The 21,024-nt window shown below is 54.6% G+C and overlaps 1 protein-coding gene across 5 annotated transcripts in view; it reads left to right on the forward strand.

Annotated features, from left to right (window-relative positions):
- The first annotated feature begins 288 nt into the window (after positions 1-288).
- PAX5 (paired box 5) overlaps positions 289-21,024 on the forward strand; it is a 135,300-nt gene continuing 114,564 nt past the window's right edge. For 2 of the 5 annotated variants that reach the window (XM_036403263.2, XM_036403265.1), the window contains exons 1-5: positions 289-334; positions 7,694-7,859; positions 12,199-12,396; positions 16,656-16,720; positions 18,645-18,773. In XM_036403263.2, coding sequence (XP_036259156.1) covers positions 289-334; positions 7,694-7,859; positions 12,199-12,396; positions 16,656-16,720; positions 18,645-18,773 — 604 coding nt within the window. Of the gene's footprint in view, positions 335-3,191; positions 3,235-7,693; positions 7,860-12,198; positions 12,397-16,655; positions 16,721-18,644; positions 18,774-21,024 lie in introns of those variants that run through there. The other 3 variants (XM_036403261.2, XM_036403264.1, XM_036403266.1) reach the window with 2 other exon arrangements.

Raw genomic sequence — 21,024 nt, forward strand, 5'->3', positions numbered from 1 at the left:
TCCAACCTGAGAGAGCCCCTCACAAAAAAAAAAAAAAAAAAAAAAAGGGAAGGAAAAAAGGAGAAAAAATAAAGAAGGAAAATAAAGAAAAGAAAGAAGGAGAAAAAAGAAAATAAAGAAGAAAAGACAAGAAAACAGAAAGGAGGAAAAGAAAAACGGAAAATACAAGAAAAGAGAAAAGAACACAAAACAATAAAAAGAAAAAAAGAAAGAGGGAAAAGGAAGAGGTTGTAATACGACGTGGAAACTTTTTCTTGCCTCCGTTTCCCCAAGTCCTGAAGAGCCGGAATGGAGCTGGATAAAGCCTACGCGACGCCCCGCGCCGGCCGCACAGGTGGGATTCGGGCCAGGGGCTGCGGGGAGCCCGGCGGCTCCGCGGACAAGGGGGGCGCCGACGTGAGCGGGGACGCGAGGGGGACCGGGCGGGGTGGGACCAGCTCCCCGCGAGGCCGTCGGGGCGGCGGCGGGCTGCCGAGAGCTCCGCCAGCCGGGCAGAGGCAGCCTGGCGTGCGTGCGCCCCGGGCTGCGGCCAGGCGGGCAGTGGGACAGGCACCGGGCACTGGCCGGAGGCTGCGGAGCCCCGTCACGGCGTCCCCGCGGGCAGCGCGGCGGCGGCGCGGGCGGTGGAGGGCGCGGAGGCGGCCTGGCGGCTCGGTGGCGGAATGCAATTTCGAAGCGATCGATGGGGCCTTTTATTAGTTAAATCGCCTGAATAATCGTTTAATCGATAAAGCATTTCATGGCGCGGCGGAGGCGGCCGGGAGCGGGGGTGGCCGCAGGGGCAGCGGCACCGACAGCGCTGCCCGGGCCGGGCAGGATGACGAGGACGGGCCGGGGCCCCGTGACAAGGCGCTGCAAAGCCTCTGCGCCTCTGGTCCCTGTAGAGAGCAGGGCCGAGGGGTCTTCACCTCAGTACCGGGAGAGCGACAAGCGGGAGGAGAAGAACGGGGGGGGGTCATGGCAGGGACGGGGGCCGGGCAGGATGTGAGCCCGTCTTGCCTGCCCGCTCGTCCCCTCCGCGCCGGGCCCAGCCTGCCCGCCATCCCCGACGGCCGCCCCGAGCCGAGGAGCCGAGCCCGAGGACCCCGACGGCTCGGGCTGGGCTGCGGAGCTGCGCGGGGATCGGCTCTCGCCGTGCTTCGGCCGGACTCCGTGTCGGCTCCGCGCTGCGCCTCGGCCGCGTCCCGCAGTTTCGACTTCAACGAAAACTCGGCCCGCGCCCGCCCGTCCGCAGCGGATACCGGCCCCGCGCGGCCCGAGCACGGGCCGGGGCACGGCCCCGCTGCCGCCGTGACCGAAAGGGGTCAGCGGGGCCGGAAGGTCCCGCCCCGGCTCGGGCTGAGCTCTCCCGCACCCTCGCCCCCACAAAGAGCCCCGTGGGAGAGCATGCGGGCGGCGGGGCCGAGGGCAGGCCGCCCGTGCGGCGGGCTGTGCCCCGCCGCCAGGGTCACCGTGGGGCGACGCAGACTGCCCGGGCCTCCGTCAGGGGCTCGGCCGGGGCAGCACCGCCGCGGGGCGGGACCCGCGGGCGCGGCGGCCTGAGGGGGAGCCCGCCGCTGCTGGGCGCGGCGCCGCCGAGCCCCGGCGCGACCGCGGGCAGCGCGAGCCGGCCGAGAACCTCCCTGACCGCGGCCTCGGCCCGAGCTCCCACGTGTGCCGGGACCCACGGTCCTGACACGCGCAGTCCGGCCGTCGGGGAGACCAACAGCCACGGGGAACGGCGTCGGGCCGGCGGAGGAGCACGGGCCGGGCCGGGCCGTCGGGGGTCCCGGGCCCGCACCCCGGCGGGACCCACCCACGGCTCGGTCACGAGTGGCTGCGGCCCCACCGCCCCGCGGCCACGCCCCCCGCCCTTTATTGGCTCGATGCCCGCCAATAGGCAGCGCCGGCGCTCGGCGGCCAATGCGGGACGCCGGCAGGTTAACTTTGCGATTGGCCGTGGCGCTGAGTGACGGGCGGGCCCCGCCTCCGCCGCTGTCCGCCCGCGCGGTGCTGAAGCGCCGCCCGCCGCCCCCTCCGCGCGCGCTGCGCGGGCCGCGGGCCGCGGGGCGGGGCCGGTCCCGGGGCCCCCCCGTCGCGCCCGGCCCCGCCCCGGCCGGCCCCGCCCCGCCCCCGCCGCCCGCCACAACCCCCGCGGCCGCCGGCGGCCGGCAGCGCGCCGGGCGCACCGCCCGAGGCAGCCAGGCGCCGCCGCCGCCCCGGCGGCCCACGGCGGGCGGAGGGGAGGGACGGACGGACAGACAGACAGACAGACAGAGGGGAGGGGGCGCCGCGGCCCCGGCGGGCGGGCAGCGATGGTCGCGCCGCGCCGGCGCCCCAGGTCGGACGGCGGCCGCTGACGGGGCGGCCCGGTCCCGCGGGGCCGCGGCGAGCCCGGCCCCCATTCCGCTCCCCGCCCTCTCGCACACCTTCCCCCGCCGCTCCCCTCGCCCACCGCCGCCGCCCCGCCCGGCGCCGCGAGTTGCTGCGAGCGGCGCGGCGGGGGGCGGCACAGGCGGAGCAGCGCCGCCGCCCCGGGACCGAGCCCCGCGGACGGGGCGCCCGCCCCCGCCGCCGCCCGCCTCGGCCGCCGCCGCCGCGCAGCCGCCGGCACCGCCAGCACAAAGAGCCGTCGGGCGGGCAGCGCTGGGCTCCGGTCCGCCGGACAGAGGCGCTCGCCCCTCTCCGCGCCCAGTAACGCCCCGGAGCCCGGCGGAGGGTGCTGCGCATCGGCAGCCGCCCGCGGAGCGGCTGAGGCCAGGGGCTGAGCCCGGGGCGGCCGCTCCGCGGCCCCCCGACGGAGCCTCCGGAGGCTGCGAGTGGCTCAGGAGCCGCGTTCGGCCAGCGCTCTTGGATACCGCGACCCTTCACGCGGCAGGACTCATCGCTTTTTGAGGGATTTTGTTCTATTTTATTTTTCACCCCTTTTTGGTTGTCTTTCCTTTTTTCCTTTTTTTTCTTTTTTTTTCTTTTCTTTTTTTTTTTTGTTTGTTTCGTTTGGTTTGAGCGTTTTTTTTTCGTGTTTTTTTTTTTTTTTGTTTTGTTTTGTTTTGTTTTGTTTTATGTGTTGGTTTGGGTTTTTTTTTATTTGTTTGTTCGGTTCTGGTCGGTCTCCGTCCTTTTTCTCGGGCTCCCTCCCTCAGCCCGAAACCCGAGCGCCGCCGGCGAATCGAGATCAGCTCGGCGAGGCCGCCCGGCCCCGGACCGCTCCGATGGAAATACACTGTAAGCACGACCCGTTCGCAGCGATGCACAGTAAGTGCCTGCCCTTCAACTTGTCTGAGCGGCCGCGACGGGCTCCGCGCGATCGTTTCCGCGCGCGGCCGGGCCGGGCTGCCCGCCGACGTTCTCGCCCCGGCAGGATCGGGTGCCGGTGCACGGCCGGGCGGCCGGCGGAGGGCGGCTGCGGCGGCGGCCGGTGCGGGGGCTGTTTTCCCGCGGAGAAAGAGCCGATGTCACCGCGCGTGTGTGTATCTGTACGGATGGATGTACGAACACGTCTCTAGACGTATGCACAGCCATCAGTACATACGGAAGCGCGCTGGTGTACATGGATGAATACACAGATGTTACATGTATGTGCACATGCTTATTTCTGTCCCTAAATCAAATATCCGGGGAAAAAGCCGCCAGGTATTTCTGACGAACGGAAAAGTTTTCTGCACGATATTCTTTCTCTTTTTCAACATTTTGAAATTCGTTAATTGGAAATAAAGAAAAAAAAAAAAAAACAAAACAAACCCTCAACAACTAAAAGCCCTAAACAAACAAATAGAAGCCCCCCAAAAACCCGAACAAACTGAACTAATGAGAAATGCGAGGAGCGGGGCTGGAGGGAAGATTTTTGTCTTTTTAAACCCCGAAGAATGGCGTCACGATCGCGGCGTGGGGCGGCGGAGCGGGCAGCCGGTGAAGTTAACAGGTCGTGCGCGATGGGTTCGCCCGAGATTTGTTGTGCTTGAGAGGTCGGGGAAGACTTATCCATTAGCACAGTGTTATGTAAAATGACATCTTCTCTCACGGCGAGTTAAACGCTGCATTACGGCGAGAGATTGCGAGGGAATTTAAGGTAGAACTAATCTCATTTCCCGGTGCACCGCAGCCTTTCGGCTCAAAGACATTTGTTTGCAAAATAAACCACCGAGCTCCGGAGCTGGAGATTGCCTCCCTCTCTCCCTTGTCCTCTCCGCGCTCCCCGTTCATCGGCCCATTTCCTGTCCCTCTTGCCGCCGCTCCATTTCTGGGGTTGTGCGGGGCTGGGACGCTGGCCAGCGGCGGGCTCCGCCGCCCCCGTGAAAGGGGACTTTCCCTCTCGCTGCAGTGAAGCGCTCGACCTCCGCGTTTATTTATTTCTCTCCCGGCGTTAAACCGAATCACTTTTTTTCAAAGGCGAACTTTGAGGTCGGGAAGCGCGTGGTGCGGGGCGGGCTGGGGGGCGGGCGCGGAGTCCCCGCCGCCGAGCGCCCCTTGTCCCGGTGGGCTGCGAGCGGACACGCAGCCCACGGGAGCCCGCGGAGCACGGGCTCCCCGCGCGGGGCCGGACAGCCCAGGCGGCAGCGGCCGCCGCGGGTTTCAGCGGTTCCTCTGCCGGCACTTGCGGCTGTGGAAAATCCATGTCGTCCTCAGGAATTTCTGGGCAAACAGAAGGAATAAAACCGAAACGCCGGTGCCTTTTTTCCGGTCCGATCGCGGCCGGGAAGCCTCCGAGGTCATTTGCTGCCAAACGATCTCCGGACCCGCGGCTCCTCGGGGGCGTGAGGGTGGACGTGGGGTCGGGACCCCATTGAAAAAAAGCAGAGGACGGGGAGCCGGCGGCAACGGGAGGAGCGAGGGGGCAGCACGGCCACGGGGAACGGTGGCCGGGGCGGTCCCGAGCGAGATTTCGGTCCCTCCTGGCGCCGGTCCCCGCTGCTTCCTCGTCCCGCGTGGGCAGAGCCGCTGGCCGCCTCCGTCCAGGGACGCGAGGACGACGAGGCGGGCTGGGCATGGTCGGAGCGGCCCCGACCCGCTGGGTCGGCGGGTCCCCGGGACGGCCTCCCTTCACTCCCCCTCACTCCCCGCCCGCCCGACTGCACCATGGCTCTGGGTTAGGCCCGCGGACCCCTCCTCGGGGCTACCTCTCCCGAAATAGCCCCCGAGTCTCTGCCCCTGCCCCCTCCCTGCGGAGGGCAGGGGCGGCTGCCTCCTCCCCGCACTCAGGCGCGGACGGAGCTCGGTTTCCCCGCCGCTCCAGCAGCCCCCGGCCCGACGGGGCCCCCGGTCCGCAGCTGCCGGGGAGCGCGACCCCGGCAGGGAGGCCCCGAGGGGCGGGAGCCGGGCTCGGCGCCGGTGCCGCTGCCCGGGGCTGTGGCAGGTTTGGAGGAAGGGACGGCCGGGGCCCCAGCCTTTGTTTCCGGCGCCTGGAGGGTCGATGCTCCCGGCCTGGGCAGGCCCGGTTCCCGCCAGCCTCCGGGGACTGGGGACGGGCTCCAGGGGTAGACTCGGCTCCTTCCCTGAGGGAGGCACGTCTTAATGATGCCTTCTCTACCCTTTTCTTCTTGTTCTTTCCCTTTCTTTTTCTTGCTTTTTATTTTTCTCTAATTTCCTTCCTTCCTTCCTTCCTTCCTTCCTTCCTTCCTTCCTTCCTTCCTTCCTTCCTTCCTTCCTTCCTTCCTTCCTTCCTTCCTTCCTTCCTTCCTTCCTTCCTTCCTTCCTTCCTTCCTTCCTTCCTTCCTTCCTTCCTTCCTTCCTTCCTTCCTTCCTTCCTTCCTTCCTTCCTTCCTTCCTTCCTTCCTTCCTTCCTTCCTTCCTTCCTTCCTTCCTTCCTTCCTTCCTTCCTTCCTTCCTTCCTTCCTTCCTTCCTTCCTTCCTTCCTTCCTTCCTTCCTTCCTTCCTTCCTTCCTTCCTTCCTCTCCTTCCTCTCCTTCCCTTCCTTCCCTTCCTTCCCTTCCCCCCTTGCCCGACCACCACTCCAGGATCTTCCCACTCAAACTGTGCGCGATTCCTCTCACTCAGAGCCCTGCGGAGCCGAGGTCTCGTTCCGGGCAGGTGCCGTTTGCCTCCGCCGCCGCGGAGCTGTCTCACCCGAGTCTCGGTGTCCCGGGCACGCACCGGGGCAGGGTCCCGGGGCCGGTGTGTGCTCCCGGGCACGCAGGGAAGCGCGGGCCGCTGGCAGAGTCCGCCTCTCCCGCTCCGCTGAAGGCACAGCAGGCTCGTGTTTGCTCGCCACAGCCTTGAACATCGCCTACTTCGTGCGGGTTCATTATGTGCCCTTACAATGTTACAACGTGTTTGCGAAGTTTGACAGCAGTTTATCAATAGTGAAATAACAAGATTAAAATAAAAATAGCGCTGTATAAATTTTTTTAAACACTGAGGCATTTGGCTTGCCAGCTTAGTCAGTACAGTTCCAATCCTGCTTGAACAGAGACATAATCTGTATTACTTTTGTTCCAGAATTGGCATCTGTACTATCTCTATGGCTTGTTTTTAGCTTCTCTATCCCTCTATAATATAAGTAGTCGGGTGAATAACAACATAAGGGTTAATTATATTACCTTCTAGTACGGGGGATTAATGTGTGTTCATGGGGTTGACACAGCTTCACTGCTATTCCTCCAAGTGGGTCCTGGATCCCATCAGATATATAATTCACTTTGCTAAACGTGAACAGTGAAAATCTGCTCAAAAGGGTGTCATACACCAGGCTTGCCCAAGTGTTCACGTTTTATTTGTGGGATCACAATATCAGCCAAGACAGCTGTAAATTCTAGGAGCAGAATATCTTTCTTTTCTTTTCTTTTCTTTCTTTCTTTCTTTCTTTCTTTCTTTCTTTCTTTCTTTCTTTCTTTCTTTCTTTCTTTCTTTCTTTCTTTCTTTCTTTCTTTCTTTCTTTCTTTCTTTCTTTCTTTCTTTCTTTCTTTCTTTCTTTCTTTCTTTCTTTCTTTCTTTCTTTCTTTCTTTCTTTCTTTCTTTCTTTCTTTCTTTCTTTCTTTCTTTCTTTCTTTCTTTCTTTCTTTCTTTCTTTCTTTCTTTCTTTCTTTCTTTCTTTCTTTCTTTCTTTCTCTCTTTCTTTCTCTCTTTCTTTCTCTCTTTCTTTCTCTCTTTCTCTCTTTCTCTCTTTCTCTCTTTCTCTCTCTCTTTCTCTCTTTCTCTCTTTCTCTCTTTCTTCTCTCTTTCTCTCTTTCTTTCTCTCTCTCTTTCTCTCTTCCTCTCTTTTTCTCTCTGTCTCTCTCTCCTTCTCTCCCTTTTTTCTCTCTCTTTCTCTCTTTCTTTTCCCCTTCCCCCACCTGATTAATTCAAGGCATCTGGGGAGAACCAAAACAAAACACAGCGTGTTTAATTTCAGGTGTCTTTCTGTGCTTGGGCAGAGGCAGTACGTGGGCTGAGTGACCACCCAGCCTCATTTCTGGCTCCGGGGAGCCTCCGCTCCCCGGGACGGCTCCGGGCCTGCCCCGGCGTTGGCGGCGGCGCTGGCGCGGCTCCGGGAGGAGGCTGCTCCGCTGCGGGCGTCACCGCGGGGTTCCCCGAGCCCGATCTGCCCCTCGGGCCGGAGGGTCCTCCCCTCCTCACAGCTCGTGTCATTGCGGCGCTCGGGTCACCTCCCCGCTGCTCCGGGGGAAAGCGGGCCGGTTCTGGGGAGGCGGCTCCGGGGTGGAGGTTCTGCCCTGCCGGGACAGCTGGAACTCTCTCACAGCGCTTGTCCTGCCCTTCTACCCCTCCCCGTGTGTTTCAGGACATGGAGGCGTGAATCAGCTGGGGGGTGTTTTTGTGAACGGCCGCCCTCTCCCAGATGTCGTTCGCCAAAGGATCGTGGAGCTCGCCCACCAAGGGGTCCGGCCGTGTGACATCTCCCGGCAGCTCCGCGTCAGCCACGGCTGTGTCAGCAAAATACTCGGCAGGTAAAGGGGGACGGCGAATCCTTCCGTGTCCGTCAGAGGTGTCGGTGCCAGCCCCAGAGCTGGAGGCTGCGAACAAACGGGGAGGGGAGCGACTTCCCGAGGAGTCGTGTTTTTGTGTGTCTGATGTGGAAAGAAACAGCCAGTATCTGTGGGTCTTGTTAGCCCCCGTTACAGGTTCTAATTCTAATGCAAAGTGCAGAACGCCATGACTATTTGCTGTGTATATATATATATATATATATATACATAGTGTGTATATATATATATATATAGTGTATGTCCTGCACTCCTCTGCTCTGAACAGGAAGGAACATCTGGGAGTCATATTCAGCAAAATGTGAAAAAAGTAGAAGTTGTGGAAATTACTTGTTTTGCTTCCTGAGCAGAGCTCCCTTTAAACAATATTATCATTATATATTTCATCAATATTGCGGCACATGCATTCATGCAAGCTATTCTGCAATCTATCCCACTTTTTATACTCAAACATCTTTTTCCAGTCTTCTACTGGATTAAGAGAGCACAGAACACCATGAGTAACTAGTAACCATCTTTAAAGGTATTTTGGCTACTTTGGGAGTAGCTCTCTGTTCGGTCAAGAGCTGCTCCAAACACTACGGCAACAGGATATTAATATCATTCTGAATTACTCTGAATTAATATTGTTCCTGATGGCCGTTTAAAATTTGGTGCAGATTCAGGTAAAAATGCCAAGCTTGCTTTTTCCCTTTTTGATTTCCTAATCTTCTGTAACAGGCCTAAACTTAATTTGTGTAAATTACCATTTTCAAATGGTTTTGAACCCCAGGTATTCTTACAGACTTGGGCAACTTATATTAAGGGGATTTTTTTTTTTACAAAGCGTTTTTCTTTATCATCTGGAAAAGTTAATTATTGAGTTGTTTGTTGTGATTTCACAGTTGATTTCATTGTCTAGCATTTTACTCTTTTTATTTTAAATTTCTTTTCCAGTTCCTTACAAACATAGCATAGCTGCAAAGACGATTAAGGCATTTAATTTATAGCAGCACACAGGGGATGTGTGGATCAGCCAGCGCCCGTGTCAGTGTTCAGGTCTGTCAGATCACAGGTCCCAGTTCTTGTCGCTGTTTTCCACACAACCATCTCAGCTCTGCCTGCCCAAGCTGGTGAGCAGCAGCTCCAGTGCCAGGGCTGCCCTCGGCGCTCCTGCTCCACCTCTCCCCCTTCCTCACGGGATGTGCCTTCCCTGCAGCCTGCATGCTCCTCTGGGGTTTTGAGAACACTAACGCCTAGAACTGGTGTAGAGAGGAGAACTTTCCGTGGGCTTTGTGCTGCCCACCATGGGCTGTTTCACTCAGTTACAGCTCCTGCTCCTGCCTGGCTGGTGGGGTCTGGCTGGTGGTGCTCACTGTTGCATTGGAACTCCACCAATTCCCGTCAGGACCAGCACACAGCTTGGAAACAGGCAATGTATTTATCCAGGCAGAAGTCTGATGGTTTTACTTTTGGCAATTAGGTCTGCTGTTAGATGTATTTGCACTATGGAGCTTAGAGTGAGGTTCTAGAGCTCTGTCATTAAAGTTGTCAGCAATAAATTGGAATTTCATAGCTCATTATTTTCCTAACTAATAATTACAGTCGGTAAAATGTCTCTGTAATTGCATCTCTGTGTGTATATGTTTTCTTGCATGTGTGCATGTGTGTAAAAAGGGGGAATCCTTATGATAAATCCTTGCATTTGGAATTTTGTTATCGGAATTTTTCAGTACTAGATGCAGTTTTAAAAATCCATCCAGAGGCAGGTAACCAGCTGTTGCAGGGCAAGTGAAGCTCTTAACCCTCAGAGGAGGGTGCTGTGGTGGTGCCCACCCTACACCTGCCTTTGCAACTCTCTGGAGCAAAAGGCCCTGACCCGATGCACGTGGAATAGTGCTGGCTGCAGCGATCCCTGCCCTTAAAATGCGGATGGGAGTCAGAAATGCTGGGGCCATGCAGCCTGCAGGCTTTGTGACTGTGCAATTTCGTGCAGTACAACATGACTGCACCCAGATTCCTTGCCCGGGAGAGGAGGGGGATGTTGGTGTCAGGGCAGGGTGAGGACTGTCCCCACGTGTCCCCAGGGCTATGCCCTTCCCCCTGCATGCAGGGAGGCATCTGGGCTCAATCCTGTAGCTCCCTTCGGGGCGAGCCTTCCTTGGGCTCCTCTGTGCCTGGGCTGGGCTGGGCCAGCAGAGCGGGCAGGTGGGCAGAGCTCAAAGGCACGGAGAGGAGAGGTCTGGCTGCTCTGAAGAACCAGAGCTTTGTCCCCTGGTGAGCTCATCACAGCTGCACTACTGGGGTGGCAAGGGCCCTCTCTGGCTTTCCTGCCTGGGCTCAGCCATGGGAAAGCATCCTGTCCTGTTGGGAGTGCTCCTCTTGGCCAGGCTGCCCTGGAATGCAGGGCACTGGCCCTGCGCTCTGTTGCGAGAAAGCACTAAGAAACATTTGTGAAATCCACAATTTTGACTAGATCTAAGAAAATTGTGAGCTGTTGTCTGGTAGCATCTGTAGTGTTGCCTGGCTGCCTTCTACATCCTCCTCAAAGAAGCAGTGCCAGCAATCTCAGCCTCAAGGTTTTGAGGCAAGAGGTGCAAGATTTTAGAAGGTTTATGGGCCATGTTTGCCGTTATTTTGTCATGTCCTCATGGAAGTGCAAGGGGAACTAAATTTTTCCCATCTGCCTTAAAGCTCACTGCATTCAGGGGCAGAAGGAGGGTTAGTCCATCTCTAATATTCAACACTTTATTATTGATATTGCATGAATGGCTCATGGAGACTGGTAGCCCTGAGTCAGCATTTACACACAAAGTATCTGAGAACATGTGTGAACAATTTGGTGTCAGAGCTCTCTCAGAAGCCCTGAGAACAGGTACCCTGGCAAAAATTTGATGAACATGATTGCATGTTTCAGAGAAGCAGACTTTGACTGTACAGGCTGTTTGTGCTCTGCTCAGGCTCAAAAGATGAGAGATTTTTTTTTAATGGTTATGTCAGATAGTTTCAGGGAAAATACCTTAATAAGCATTCTTATCTTCCTGCTTGTGAGTTTTTTCTGAGCTAGGAATGGGGGCACAGGGCAGTGAGCAGCTGTGACTGAGCTGCTGCAGGCGCAGCTCGCTGGGCACCTGGTGGGTGAGAGGCTGCTCCGTGTGGAATGGGGTGCAGGCTTAAGGCAGCCAGGGTGGCAGCTTATTAGTTGGGGTTTATTTTTCATCTGGCCATGTGAAAATTCACAAGATGCAAATAAGTTCAGGGCTGTGAGAGAGCCTCCTGTGTGGAACGCCTTGGCTGCAGCACGGAGCAGCAGAGTCTCATTCTCGGTCTCTGTTCTGGCCCTCGGCACATGAGATGTGGCTTCTGCTCCTCACAGCATGGGCAAGACTACACTACAGGGGGAGACTGGCAGGCCCAGGGATCCTGGCTGCCATGTGTTATGGCCAAGCTACCAAAAGCAGTTGATCTTGTGTGATGTACATGTGGAAAATCGGTCGGATTTATATTGGTTTAGGGATCTCATTCTCCACCTTTCCTGGGTGGAGAAAGGTGGTACCAGAAAGGTGGCACCAGAAAGGTGGTACCAGAAAGGTGGTACCTTTTCTGGCATCAGCAGAGCTGCTGGTAGTGGGGAAGATGCTGCATCCGAGGAAGGGCTGGTCACAGAAACCAACCCTGCCTCAGCTGGACCCCTCCGGAGCATGAGCAGCTCCCTTTCCCTCAAAATTTGTTATTGAAACTACTGAAAACATAATGATAAAAATAATACATTTTGAAAAATATGAACTATTAAAACCATAATATGCATATTAAAATAATAAAACAGGAAAAAGATATGCTGGTGTATTTATTCCAGAGGTGCAAATAAAATACAATATCTAGCCTTTATTTCACTTTCAGTCATAACAAGCTGTAGATATTAATGACAGCATTTCTGTAAAAAGAGTAATTTGTTACAAAAGAGTCCACTGCAAAAAGTGGTCTTTGGTGTGATTTGTTTCTATTATTGCCAGTACTGCTGATTAATAACACACATTTTCAGTTAATTTTGGATCTCAGCATGCCCTTTAATCTTGCGTTGTTTCTTTTGTCTTGCTATTACAGAAAAATATATATTGTATCCTGAGGCCCAATTCCAATTACTATAAGTTAATCTATTAGGTGATAAAGAAGCACACAGGCAGGAAATGTGCATGTGAAAGTGAAGATGTATCTCAGGATTTGCTGGGGTTTGGTTACCTTGAAATGATGTTCTCCATAAATCTCAGAGAATGTTCTCTGTCTGTGTGTGATAACCAAAGCTTTGTTTTGGATGTTGTCCCAGGTATTATGAAACCGGGAGTATTAAGCCTGGAGTGATTGGAGGATCAAAACCAAAGGTCGCCACACCCAAAGTTGTTGAAAAAATTGCAGAGTACAAACGCCAAAATCCCACCATGTTTGCCTGGGAGATCAGGGACAGACTCCTTGCTGAGCGAGTGTGTGACAACGACACCGTGCCCAGTGTCAGCTCCATTAACAGGTAAAGGGGTGGCTCTGGCGTGGGCTGCTCCGTGGAAGCACTGTCACATGGCTTTGTCTTTTAGCAGCATCGGGTGTTCGGGGCTGTTTGTAAGAAAAGCAGCCTCACCTGTTTCCCCAGGGCACCTGGGCCTGGGAGCAGCTCTGGGCTGACCTGAGTGCTGACCTGAGTGCTGAAGCACTACGGATGATGAGGCTTTCCTAGCAGTGGGCAGGTTCTTCTGCCAGCCTTGGCTTCTTTTCCATCCTTTCCTTTCCCCTGTTTGTGAATCTGAGGTCCTTGCTGGGAATGACCCTATGTGTTTGCTACGGGCAAAGCCCCTGCTCTGCTCTGTGGGGTGAGGGTTCAGTGGGACAGGCTTTCCCAGGGGGGAAGCTCAGATGGCCATTGAGTAGGGTGGCAGTCATCTGGGTAAGAAAGGGACCCAAGGCATGGGGCTGAGGCTCCATTTTGTCACCTGACACCCAATTGTGCTGCTGGCATTGGCCTGTGTTCAGTGTGAATGTCAATGGGGGAGTTTGGTTGGTAGTGTCTGAGAGCCTCCACTGTCTGCTTTTTGCCTTGGGGAACTTAAGTGGCCTGCAACTGCTTTTGTGAAAATGCAGGGGAATCTCATTTGGAGTCTGAGTCCCACCAGTTTGGGTGTTTTGCCATGGCTTTGCAAGTCAGGGCTGGGCTCATGGAAGGTCTGGTTAGGGGCTCTGACCTGCTGCCGTGTCCATTACACCTTCTGTGGCCATGGTTTCCCCCTGAGTCAAGTGATGTATAAGGCTGGAAAAACCCAGTGAAATTCTACGTGACATCTCCAGCCCTGCCAGAGCAACAGTGAGAGACAAATACTTGAGCAGCAGAGCTTTTGGGCACCCACGGCCCTGGCAAGCAGGGTTTGTTAATTTTCACTCTGTTCTGGGCTTCCTCCTCACCACGCCAGTGAGATGATTTTCACTTGTGCAACTGCATGCAAATTCTTTGAATGCAGCTCGCTATAAAATCTCTCATTTGCGTCCAGACGTGAAATAAATTGATGCAATATTCCTTTATTGGCTATCCCAATCTGATTTGCATTCATGGAGTTGCCGCTTGAGTAGCTGGAGTGGCTTCCCCAGCGTTAGGGGAGAGTGCAGCCTCTGCCCTGATGGACTAAATGTCGAGTCAGGGGTTGGTGGAATTAAAAGAAAAAATGGGTCAGCTCATGTGCAGCCTTGCTGCTTGGGAGCCCCTGCCTTGGAGGCTCCAGAGCATCATGCAGTAACTCTGTGGACACGGTGTCTTTCTTTAAAGAGGGTTTGAGAAATATTACAGACACCAGGAAAACCAAAGGAAAATGTCAAATACCTAAGGAAAAGCTCTACTTCCATTAACATCAACAAGTCATGAGAGAAGCATGGCTGTTATAAGCAGTCCTCTGCTTGTGTAGGAGGATGTCCCATGTTCTCCAAAAAACTACCAAAAAGGCAGTCATAGCTCTAGGTAAAAGGGAGATTTAAGTAGCTTCCAGTCATATTTTGAGCCAGTTTCTGTGTTCCTCCTTGTGTGCTTCCACACTCATAATGCCCACACCCCTACTGCTCTTGTATCAGAAACCCAGTTCATGATCTGTCACCAAGTTTTGGTTGTAAATCTAATTCTTTCTCATCTGCTTGTGACTCTGGCTAAGATCTTCTCCTTTCCTCAAAGGTTTGCAATCCTTTTAAGAAATGCATGCAATCTGTGTGAGTCTATCTGTTTACCCAGAGAATTGTTTTTGCCAGCTTAGGAGCTCACCGTGAAAACCCAGACTGAGCAATAATGTGACAAAGAACCTGGAATTCACATCAAAACACTTGCCTTTAATCCTAAATCCTGCAGTTCCAGCAGTCTGTGGGGTTTATCCTCACATTTAACACCGAGTGTGTACTTTGGGGCTTTGCTGGAGGGAAAGGGTGCAGCCCCTGCCCACAATACCCTTGTTCACCACTGAGGTACCAATGAGGGGCTGCCTGGTCAGCACAAACCCGAGCCTTGGTCTCGCTGAGTGTTCCTGCCCTGCTGCAGTTGCCATTTCTGCACGGGGAGGACAGAGGCCCCGCTCTGGCTCTCTGTTCTCTGTCCCCATGGCGAGAGTGTGCTCTCTGTCCCTGTCCCCTCAGTGCCAGGTGTGCTCTCTGTCCCTGTCCCCACAATGTGGATGTGCTCTCTGTCCCTGTCCCCATGGTGTCAGGGCTCCATTGTTCCCTCGCACGGTGCTGATGCTGCTCCTGTGGAACATTGGGGTTTATGGGGATGGACTCCTGCAGCTCATCCCTGCTATTGAGGGGGCCTTCCAGCAGACAAATCTGAGCTGCTGCCTCCATGTAAGAGTGAATAATAATAATTATTATTAATTAATAACATTAATTTTAATAATAGGTCACTCTTCAATAGCAGAAGCAAGCCTGTGTGGCTAGGACTTAATTAATCATTGTGATTAGCTTTGCTTGAATCAGCTGAGAGCTGTCCAGCTGCTTTCAAGTGCTCCAGTCTCCATTCCTCCAGAGATAAAGATGTTTATGTGTCAGGAGGCCCTGGACACCCTTTCTTCACCATGACAGCCCTGTGCAGTGGGCTGTTGGGCCCTGCAGGGTCTGTCTCTTTGCTGTCCCAGCTGTTCCTGCCCCTCTCACTGGGCTGGCTGTTCTGTGGCTGTAACCCATCCCCTGGGTGTGCCTGGCACCCAGCAGCTCCACTCTGGGGCTGCCAGCTGGAAGGTGCCTTGTGGACAGACAGACCTCTGCAGCCTCCATCAGACTCCTCCAGGGAACGGGAGGGAAGGGGATGGCAGTGCATCCTTCTCTGGGATGGAGCTGGGTGTCACCAGTGCTGGTCCCTGGGCCTGCTTAGGGGGGGCTTGCCAGCAAGGGCCAGCTGTGAATTCCTGCAGGTTCACCCCCAAGCCCTCTCCTCTCCTCTCCTCTCCTCTCCTCTCCTCTCCTCTCCTCTCCTCTCCTCTCCTCTCCTCTCCTCTCCTCTCCTCTCCTCTCCTCTCCTCTCCTCTCCTCTCCTCTCCTCTCCTCTCCTCTCCTCTCCTCTCCTCTCCTCTCCTCTCCTCTCCTCTCCTCTCCTCTCCTCTCCTCTCCTCTCCTCTCCTCTCCTCTCCTCTCCTCTCCTCTCCTCTCCTCTCCTCTCCTCTCCTCTCCTCTCCTCTCCTCTCCTCTCCTCTCCTCTCCTCTCCTCTCCTCTCCTCTCCTCTCCATTCGTGGCAGGCAGGAGTGGAGGGGAGTTTGTCAGGCACAGGGAGGGCAGTGTTGACGCTGGCATTGCTGCTGTGACAGTGCCTGGGGCTGGGAGTGTGTGGTGAGCCAAGGACGTGGCTCCTTCCATCCTGTTCCAGTTCTGCCGCACCTGAGGCAGAGCTCTGTGATCTCCAGAGGCATTTCTGACCCTGTCTGTCCTTTCCTCATAGCACATGGGCAGGTCAATAATGTGTGTGGCATCTCCCCAGAATCTCCCCTCATGGCAGGTACCCTCTGTCCTGCACACCACACGTGCCTTCTGCTTTACCTGTGTCTCTGAATTTTTTCTCATTGATGTCACTATCAATCACAGCAGTGACTGCATGTACCCAGTGATGGTAAATGTGGTCATTCAGCTTTTAAGATTAGCATTTATGCCAACATGTAAAAAAAAAATAAATTGTCTGAGCTGATCCTTTCCCAAGGTGTCCAATGCCTCTAGCCATGTGAGTGCCAAACCTGGTATGCTCTAGCCTCGCAATTGTGTCCCAAGAGTGCAGACCACAGCCTGCTGGGGCTTTGGGCTCAGAGGGTCCCAGCTCCCTGGGGAGGGGCACTGGCCTGCTGGCTGCCCAGATAGCTGTGGGCTTCTCTTTCCCGGGCAGTGAGGACTGGGTCCTCAAAGCCACCAAGCACCAAGCTCTGGAGCATGCTGAGAGCCATGCAGATGCAATCCTGCTTGGCTGCGCTGGGATGAGCTTGCTTGAGCAGGGAGGTTGGACAGGTGACCTGCTGTCAACTGTTGTCTCTTCCAACCCAAACCATTCTGTGATTCTGTGACCGTGGAATGTCACCCTGATGACTCTAATGGCAGGGGCTGGGGGCACAGGTGTGGTCCTGGGTCCACCTGCCCAACTTTGGTCTTTCAGTAGTGAATGGTGAGGGGAACATATGCAGAAAGGCATTTTTTGTATTGATGGAGGTGTCCTGCCCTGAAGAAATAGTGTCTAATGCCTCCTGCCATTGCATGCCTAATGCTAAGGGGTCATGTTTTTCCATTACTCACAGGATCATAAGGACCAAGGTGCAGCAGCCACCCAATCAGCAGGTCCCAGCTTCCAGTCACAGCATAGGTAAGGAAAACTTTTTTTAAAAAATACATTAAAAAAATAATAATGGATTACAAATATTCTGAAGAACATTTAATCATTCTTATGGACAGATAATTCTGCATAAAACACTTCAGCACACGTGCTAATGTGCCTTCTTTGTCATTCTCCAAGGGCTGAACATAGTAAATGAATTTTATAAATACTGCTAAAAGGTTTTGAATTTTACTGATTATTATGATAAATAGCTTTCACCATGAGACAGAAAATTGAAATCTAAACCAAAAAAACCCCACTAATAGGGGTCTATAGAATGTCAGATAATTAAAGTAATAAATCAAGAAAGGGATACTTATTCATAACATTTTCTGCATCATTAGTCAGTAAGTAGTTTTGAATGTGTTTTTTCCATCTATCAACCATCCCTTCCATAGTTCTTTGTGCACTTGCAGTCTTGAGTGAAGAGGTAGCAAAACTTTCTGAAACTTTTAATTCAGCCTCAGAGCAGTGATGCTGCAGCCTGAGGGAGGTGATGCTGGTGGAGGGTGACCCAGAGGAGACCCCCAGGCTGCTGAGACACCTCAGCCCTTCTCCTGGCTGAGTGTCTCTGTGAGGAGGGTGGGTGTCTCAGTGCTGCAATGCAGCAGGGATGGAGGGGCTCAGGGCTGCTTTCTTCTTGTCCCTGTTCCATCAAACCCATCAGGGCACTGGTCAGCCCTTGCTTCATAGGAAGTGGTGGGGGGTTCTAGTTTCTCTCTGCCTTTATGTTGTCACCTGTGATACGGTGAAATGCTTACTGCTTCTCTCTTGGCAAGGGTGTGCTGGCACTGGGAGAAAGGGAGTGGAGGTGCAGAGCAGCCTGCACTATTTCAGCTTGTCAGAGGAGTCATGCTGTTGACCCTGCGCCCTTAGCCTTTCTCTCCAGAAAATGCCAAAACAATCTTGGGGAAGAAAAGCTCCTTTTATCTCACTGTGGTGGCTTAAGTGTTTCGCTTCTTGAAAAAGTCAAGAACAGAGAAGAAAAATCTTTTTTCTCAGGGCTTGGAGTTGATAGAGGGAGCATGGATTCCTGATATGGGTTCGCTCTGTGTGAGTCCTGTCTGGAGGTCTTTGGTGTGGTCCCACATGTGTGACCCATCCTGTCCATGGGGTCTGTGGTGGCTTCTAGGGTGCAGGGGCGTGGCAGGACAGGCTCAGCCTGTAAGCTGATGGAGGTGATGGGGGTGCTCCTGTGAAGCCTTGGACACTCACTGCATAACGAGGGCAGTGTTTGCTGTGCAGTTTGGCACATCCACACTGCCCTTGAGTGACTGCCCTTGCTGGACACAAACAGGATCCTTTTCTGAGGGCTCTTCCAAAGCAAAGTGGATTTGGGTCATTTTTCTGGGAACCTCAGGGTCTTTCAGCCATCCATCCTTAGGCAGCTGCAGCCGTGCAGGGTCTCCATGGCCAGAGGTTAGTGGTGTGGTCTGACAGGATGCAGACAGCACAGTGCAGCAGCAGGTGCAGGGTGCCCTGCTCCCAGGAGGCTCCTGTCCCGGGTACCCTCTTGTGGCAGCTCCTCTCTCTGCATGACTGTGCTCCCAGCAAGCTCTGCCCACCTTGCTGGGCTGCTGTGTCACTGGAAGGCCTCTGCTGTCCCAGGCAATGAGGTTTTGCACTGAGCCTTGTGTGAGATGGGGTGCCTGACTGCTGAGGAAAAGCATCTCCTGTCCCTCAGCACACAGACCCAACCCCTTGTGATGGGGCAAGGCTGGCCATGCCTCTCCTGCCACCCCTGCACTGGGCTGCTGTGGCATGCTGCTGGGGTGGATGGGCATGGCAGGGATGGGTGAGGGCTCTTCCTGAGCTGGAGGGGCCACGATGGCCAGCTGAGCCCCAGCCCGCCTCCTTCACGCCACGGGGCCAGTGGTGAGCTGGTGACTGACGGCCTGTCCTTGCCTTGCAGCCTCCACAGGATCAGTCACCCAGGTGTCCTCCGTGAGCACTGACTCTGCTGGCTCGTCCTACTCCATCAGCGGGATCCTGGGCATCGCCTCGCCCGGCACCGAGAGCAACAAGCGCAAGCGGGACGAAGGTAGCAGGAGCCGGGTTTGGGGAGTGCCTGCTGCTCAGCACGGGGCTGGGCAGGGCTGGGTGCTGGGGGGCTGTGCTGTGATGGGGCTCTGGGCATCCCCTGCAGTGCCGTTTGGACTTTGCCGAGGTCACAGACAAGCCGGGCACCATCCCAGTGACCCGGTGGCCGGGAGCAGGGGCTTCTCCAGGTGTTTTGGAAGGCTATGGCAGCGTGTCAGTTTGGAGCCAGGCCTTCCTCCACACCGTGGAACTTTTCCCTCCTGCCAGTAAACAGGGGAAGAGAGACAGCTGTGTTGACTCTGTGGCTGCCTGAAATAGGAAATATCTGCAAAGTGACAGAAAATTAACTGCATAGACATCGGCTGTGCTGCTTCTCCCGGGACTTGCTTCACCAGGGACATTTGTCAGTCTTGAAGGGTGGGAGTGAGCACAGTCCAGTTGGGGTTGGATATTGCTGATACACTCCTCAGATCCACAGAGTGTATGTTTTGTTCTGCATCCTCCTGAAAACAATGTTTTGGACAGAAAGGCACCAGAGGTGGAGTGGAAGGCGCAAGAGGAGAAATTCTCTGCTGGTGTCTTTTTAAAGTACCTTTAGTTTAAAGCATTACTTTCATTTTGGAAGAACCTACATAGAGAAGCTGAGGCCATGGCTGTGGACACAATTTGTATAGCAGAGGGGACACCAGAACTGCAGTGGGGCTGTCTCAGCTGAGGATGCAGAGGGCATGTGAGGAGGGGTGCCTTTCCTGCTGAATCAGCCTCTTGCTGAGGAGCATCCACGTTCCTCAGCTCCTGCTGCTGGTGCAGGTCCAGCAGTGCCCTGCAAGCAGAGCAGGTCCAGATCCCTGCACTGCCCCCCTGCCCCTTGCTGCCCAAACCCTCCTGGAGGAGCTGAAGCTGCAGTGGCACCCCCAACCCACCCCCATCCCCTGGGGGACACACAGCTAAAATCAGCAGCCTGGTGCCTGAGCTGTGCAAACAGGGTCACGTGCCAGTGCATCCTTTAGTGAAACACATGATCAGGTTGCAGAGTAGACCCAGATTTACTGAACCAGGAGAAAAACTGCAAGAGGCTGGGGGGCCAATGTCAGCCACATGGGAACTAATTTGATGGTGGAAGTATAAAGCTCTTTGTGCTCAGGTTCCTGCTAAATTTACTATTTTTACTTAACTCTGTGATTATACACCTGTTTTTTTTTTTTTTTTTTTTTTTTTCCAAATCCAGGTTATAAATGCATAGTTAAATATATGCATTAAAGCAGGTAGGGTAGAAGTTTTATGTTTTATCAGCCAGGTCAGGAGACAGTCTGTACTGATGCCACATGGCTCCTCTGCCACAGAGACATTTTTTGGGTGTCTGTCAGAAGACACTGCTTTAACTGCAGAGAAAAGGATTAAGTGTTTCCTTGAAAAGCAAAAGCAGTTCCAGAGGAGCTGAGAACCTTCTCAGCTTTTCTCAGTTCACATTCAGAAATGTGCATGTGATTGCTGAAGCAACCCCCCTCAGTTTGGCAGGATGAGTCATGGGGTTTGAGCTCCTGGGCTGGACGATAATGCTGTCCTCAGCAGGCTGCTTAAACTGCTTTTGTAATAGGCTCAGGGCTGCAGGTTTGGAGAGGCACAGTCAGGTACTCCAACATCTTTGTCTGTTAGTGGGGAGCCCCAGGAGCATCCATAGCACCCTCCCTGTCCTGCTGACCACAGGGTCCTTCTGGATGGGTCTGGGTGGGGGCATTGTGCTCGTGGAGGAGTCCCAAGGCTCTGTACCTGCTACACATTCCTCTGATATAAGGGGGAGAAGCATGTCACCTGAGTCTGGCCTGTATGACGACGTGGGTGCCCAGGTGGCAGAGCTAATTTAGCCATTTCCTGACTTTGGGGAGGCGCTCTCCCCAGAGACCCCCGGCACTGTGTCCTTTGTCTGTAGCTGCTGGAAGGTGAGTGCCTGCTGCTCTGCCTCCCAGCACACGTTCCTGGAGCCACTGGCTGTGCAGGGCTGTACACGTGTCCTGGCTGCCCTCGGCCTGGGGCTGAGGTGCGAGGGACTTGGCCTTCCAGCTGCACTGAGCACTTGATATAATTCAGTAATCAGTTTTGTTCTCCTCACTCGTGACATTTTATTAGCAGATGTCACCAGTATGTAACCCAGTGGGGAGCTTGCTGGATAGCAACAGGGGCAAACCAAATCAGACAGTCTTTATTGGTTTTTATAGCTGAAGGTGTCATTTTTTCCCCTGTTGTAATAGGGA

This window comes from Molothrus ater, chromosome Z (genome assembly GCF_012460135.2).
Source record: "Molothrus ater isolate BHLD 08-10-18 breed brown headed cowbird chromosome Z, BPBGC_Mater_1.1, whole genome shotgun sequence".
In the NCBI taxonomy this organism is placed as follows: Eukaryota; Metazoa; Chordata; class Aves; order Passeriformes; family Icteridae; genus Molothrus; species Molothrus ater.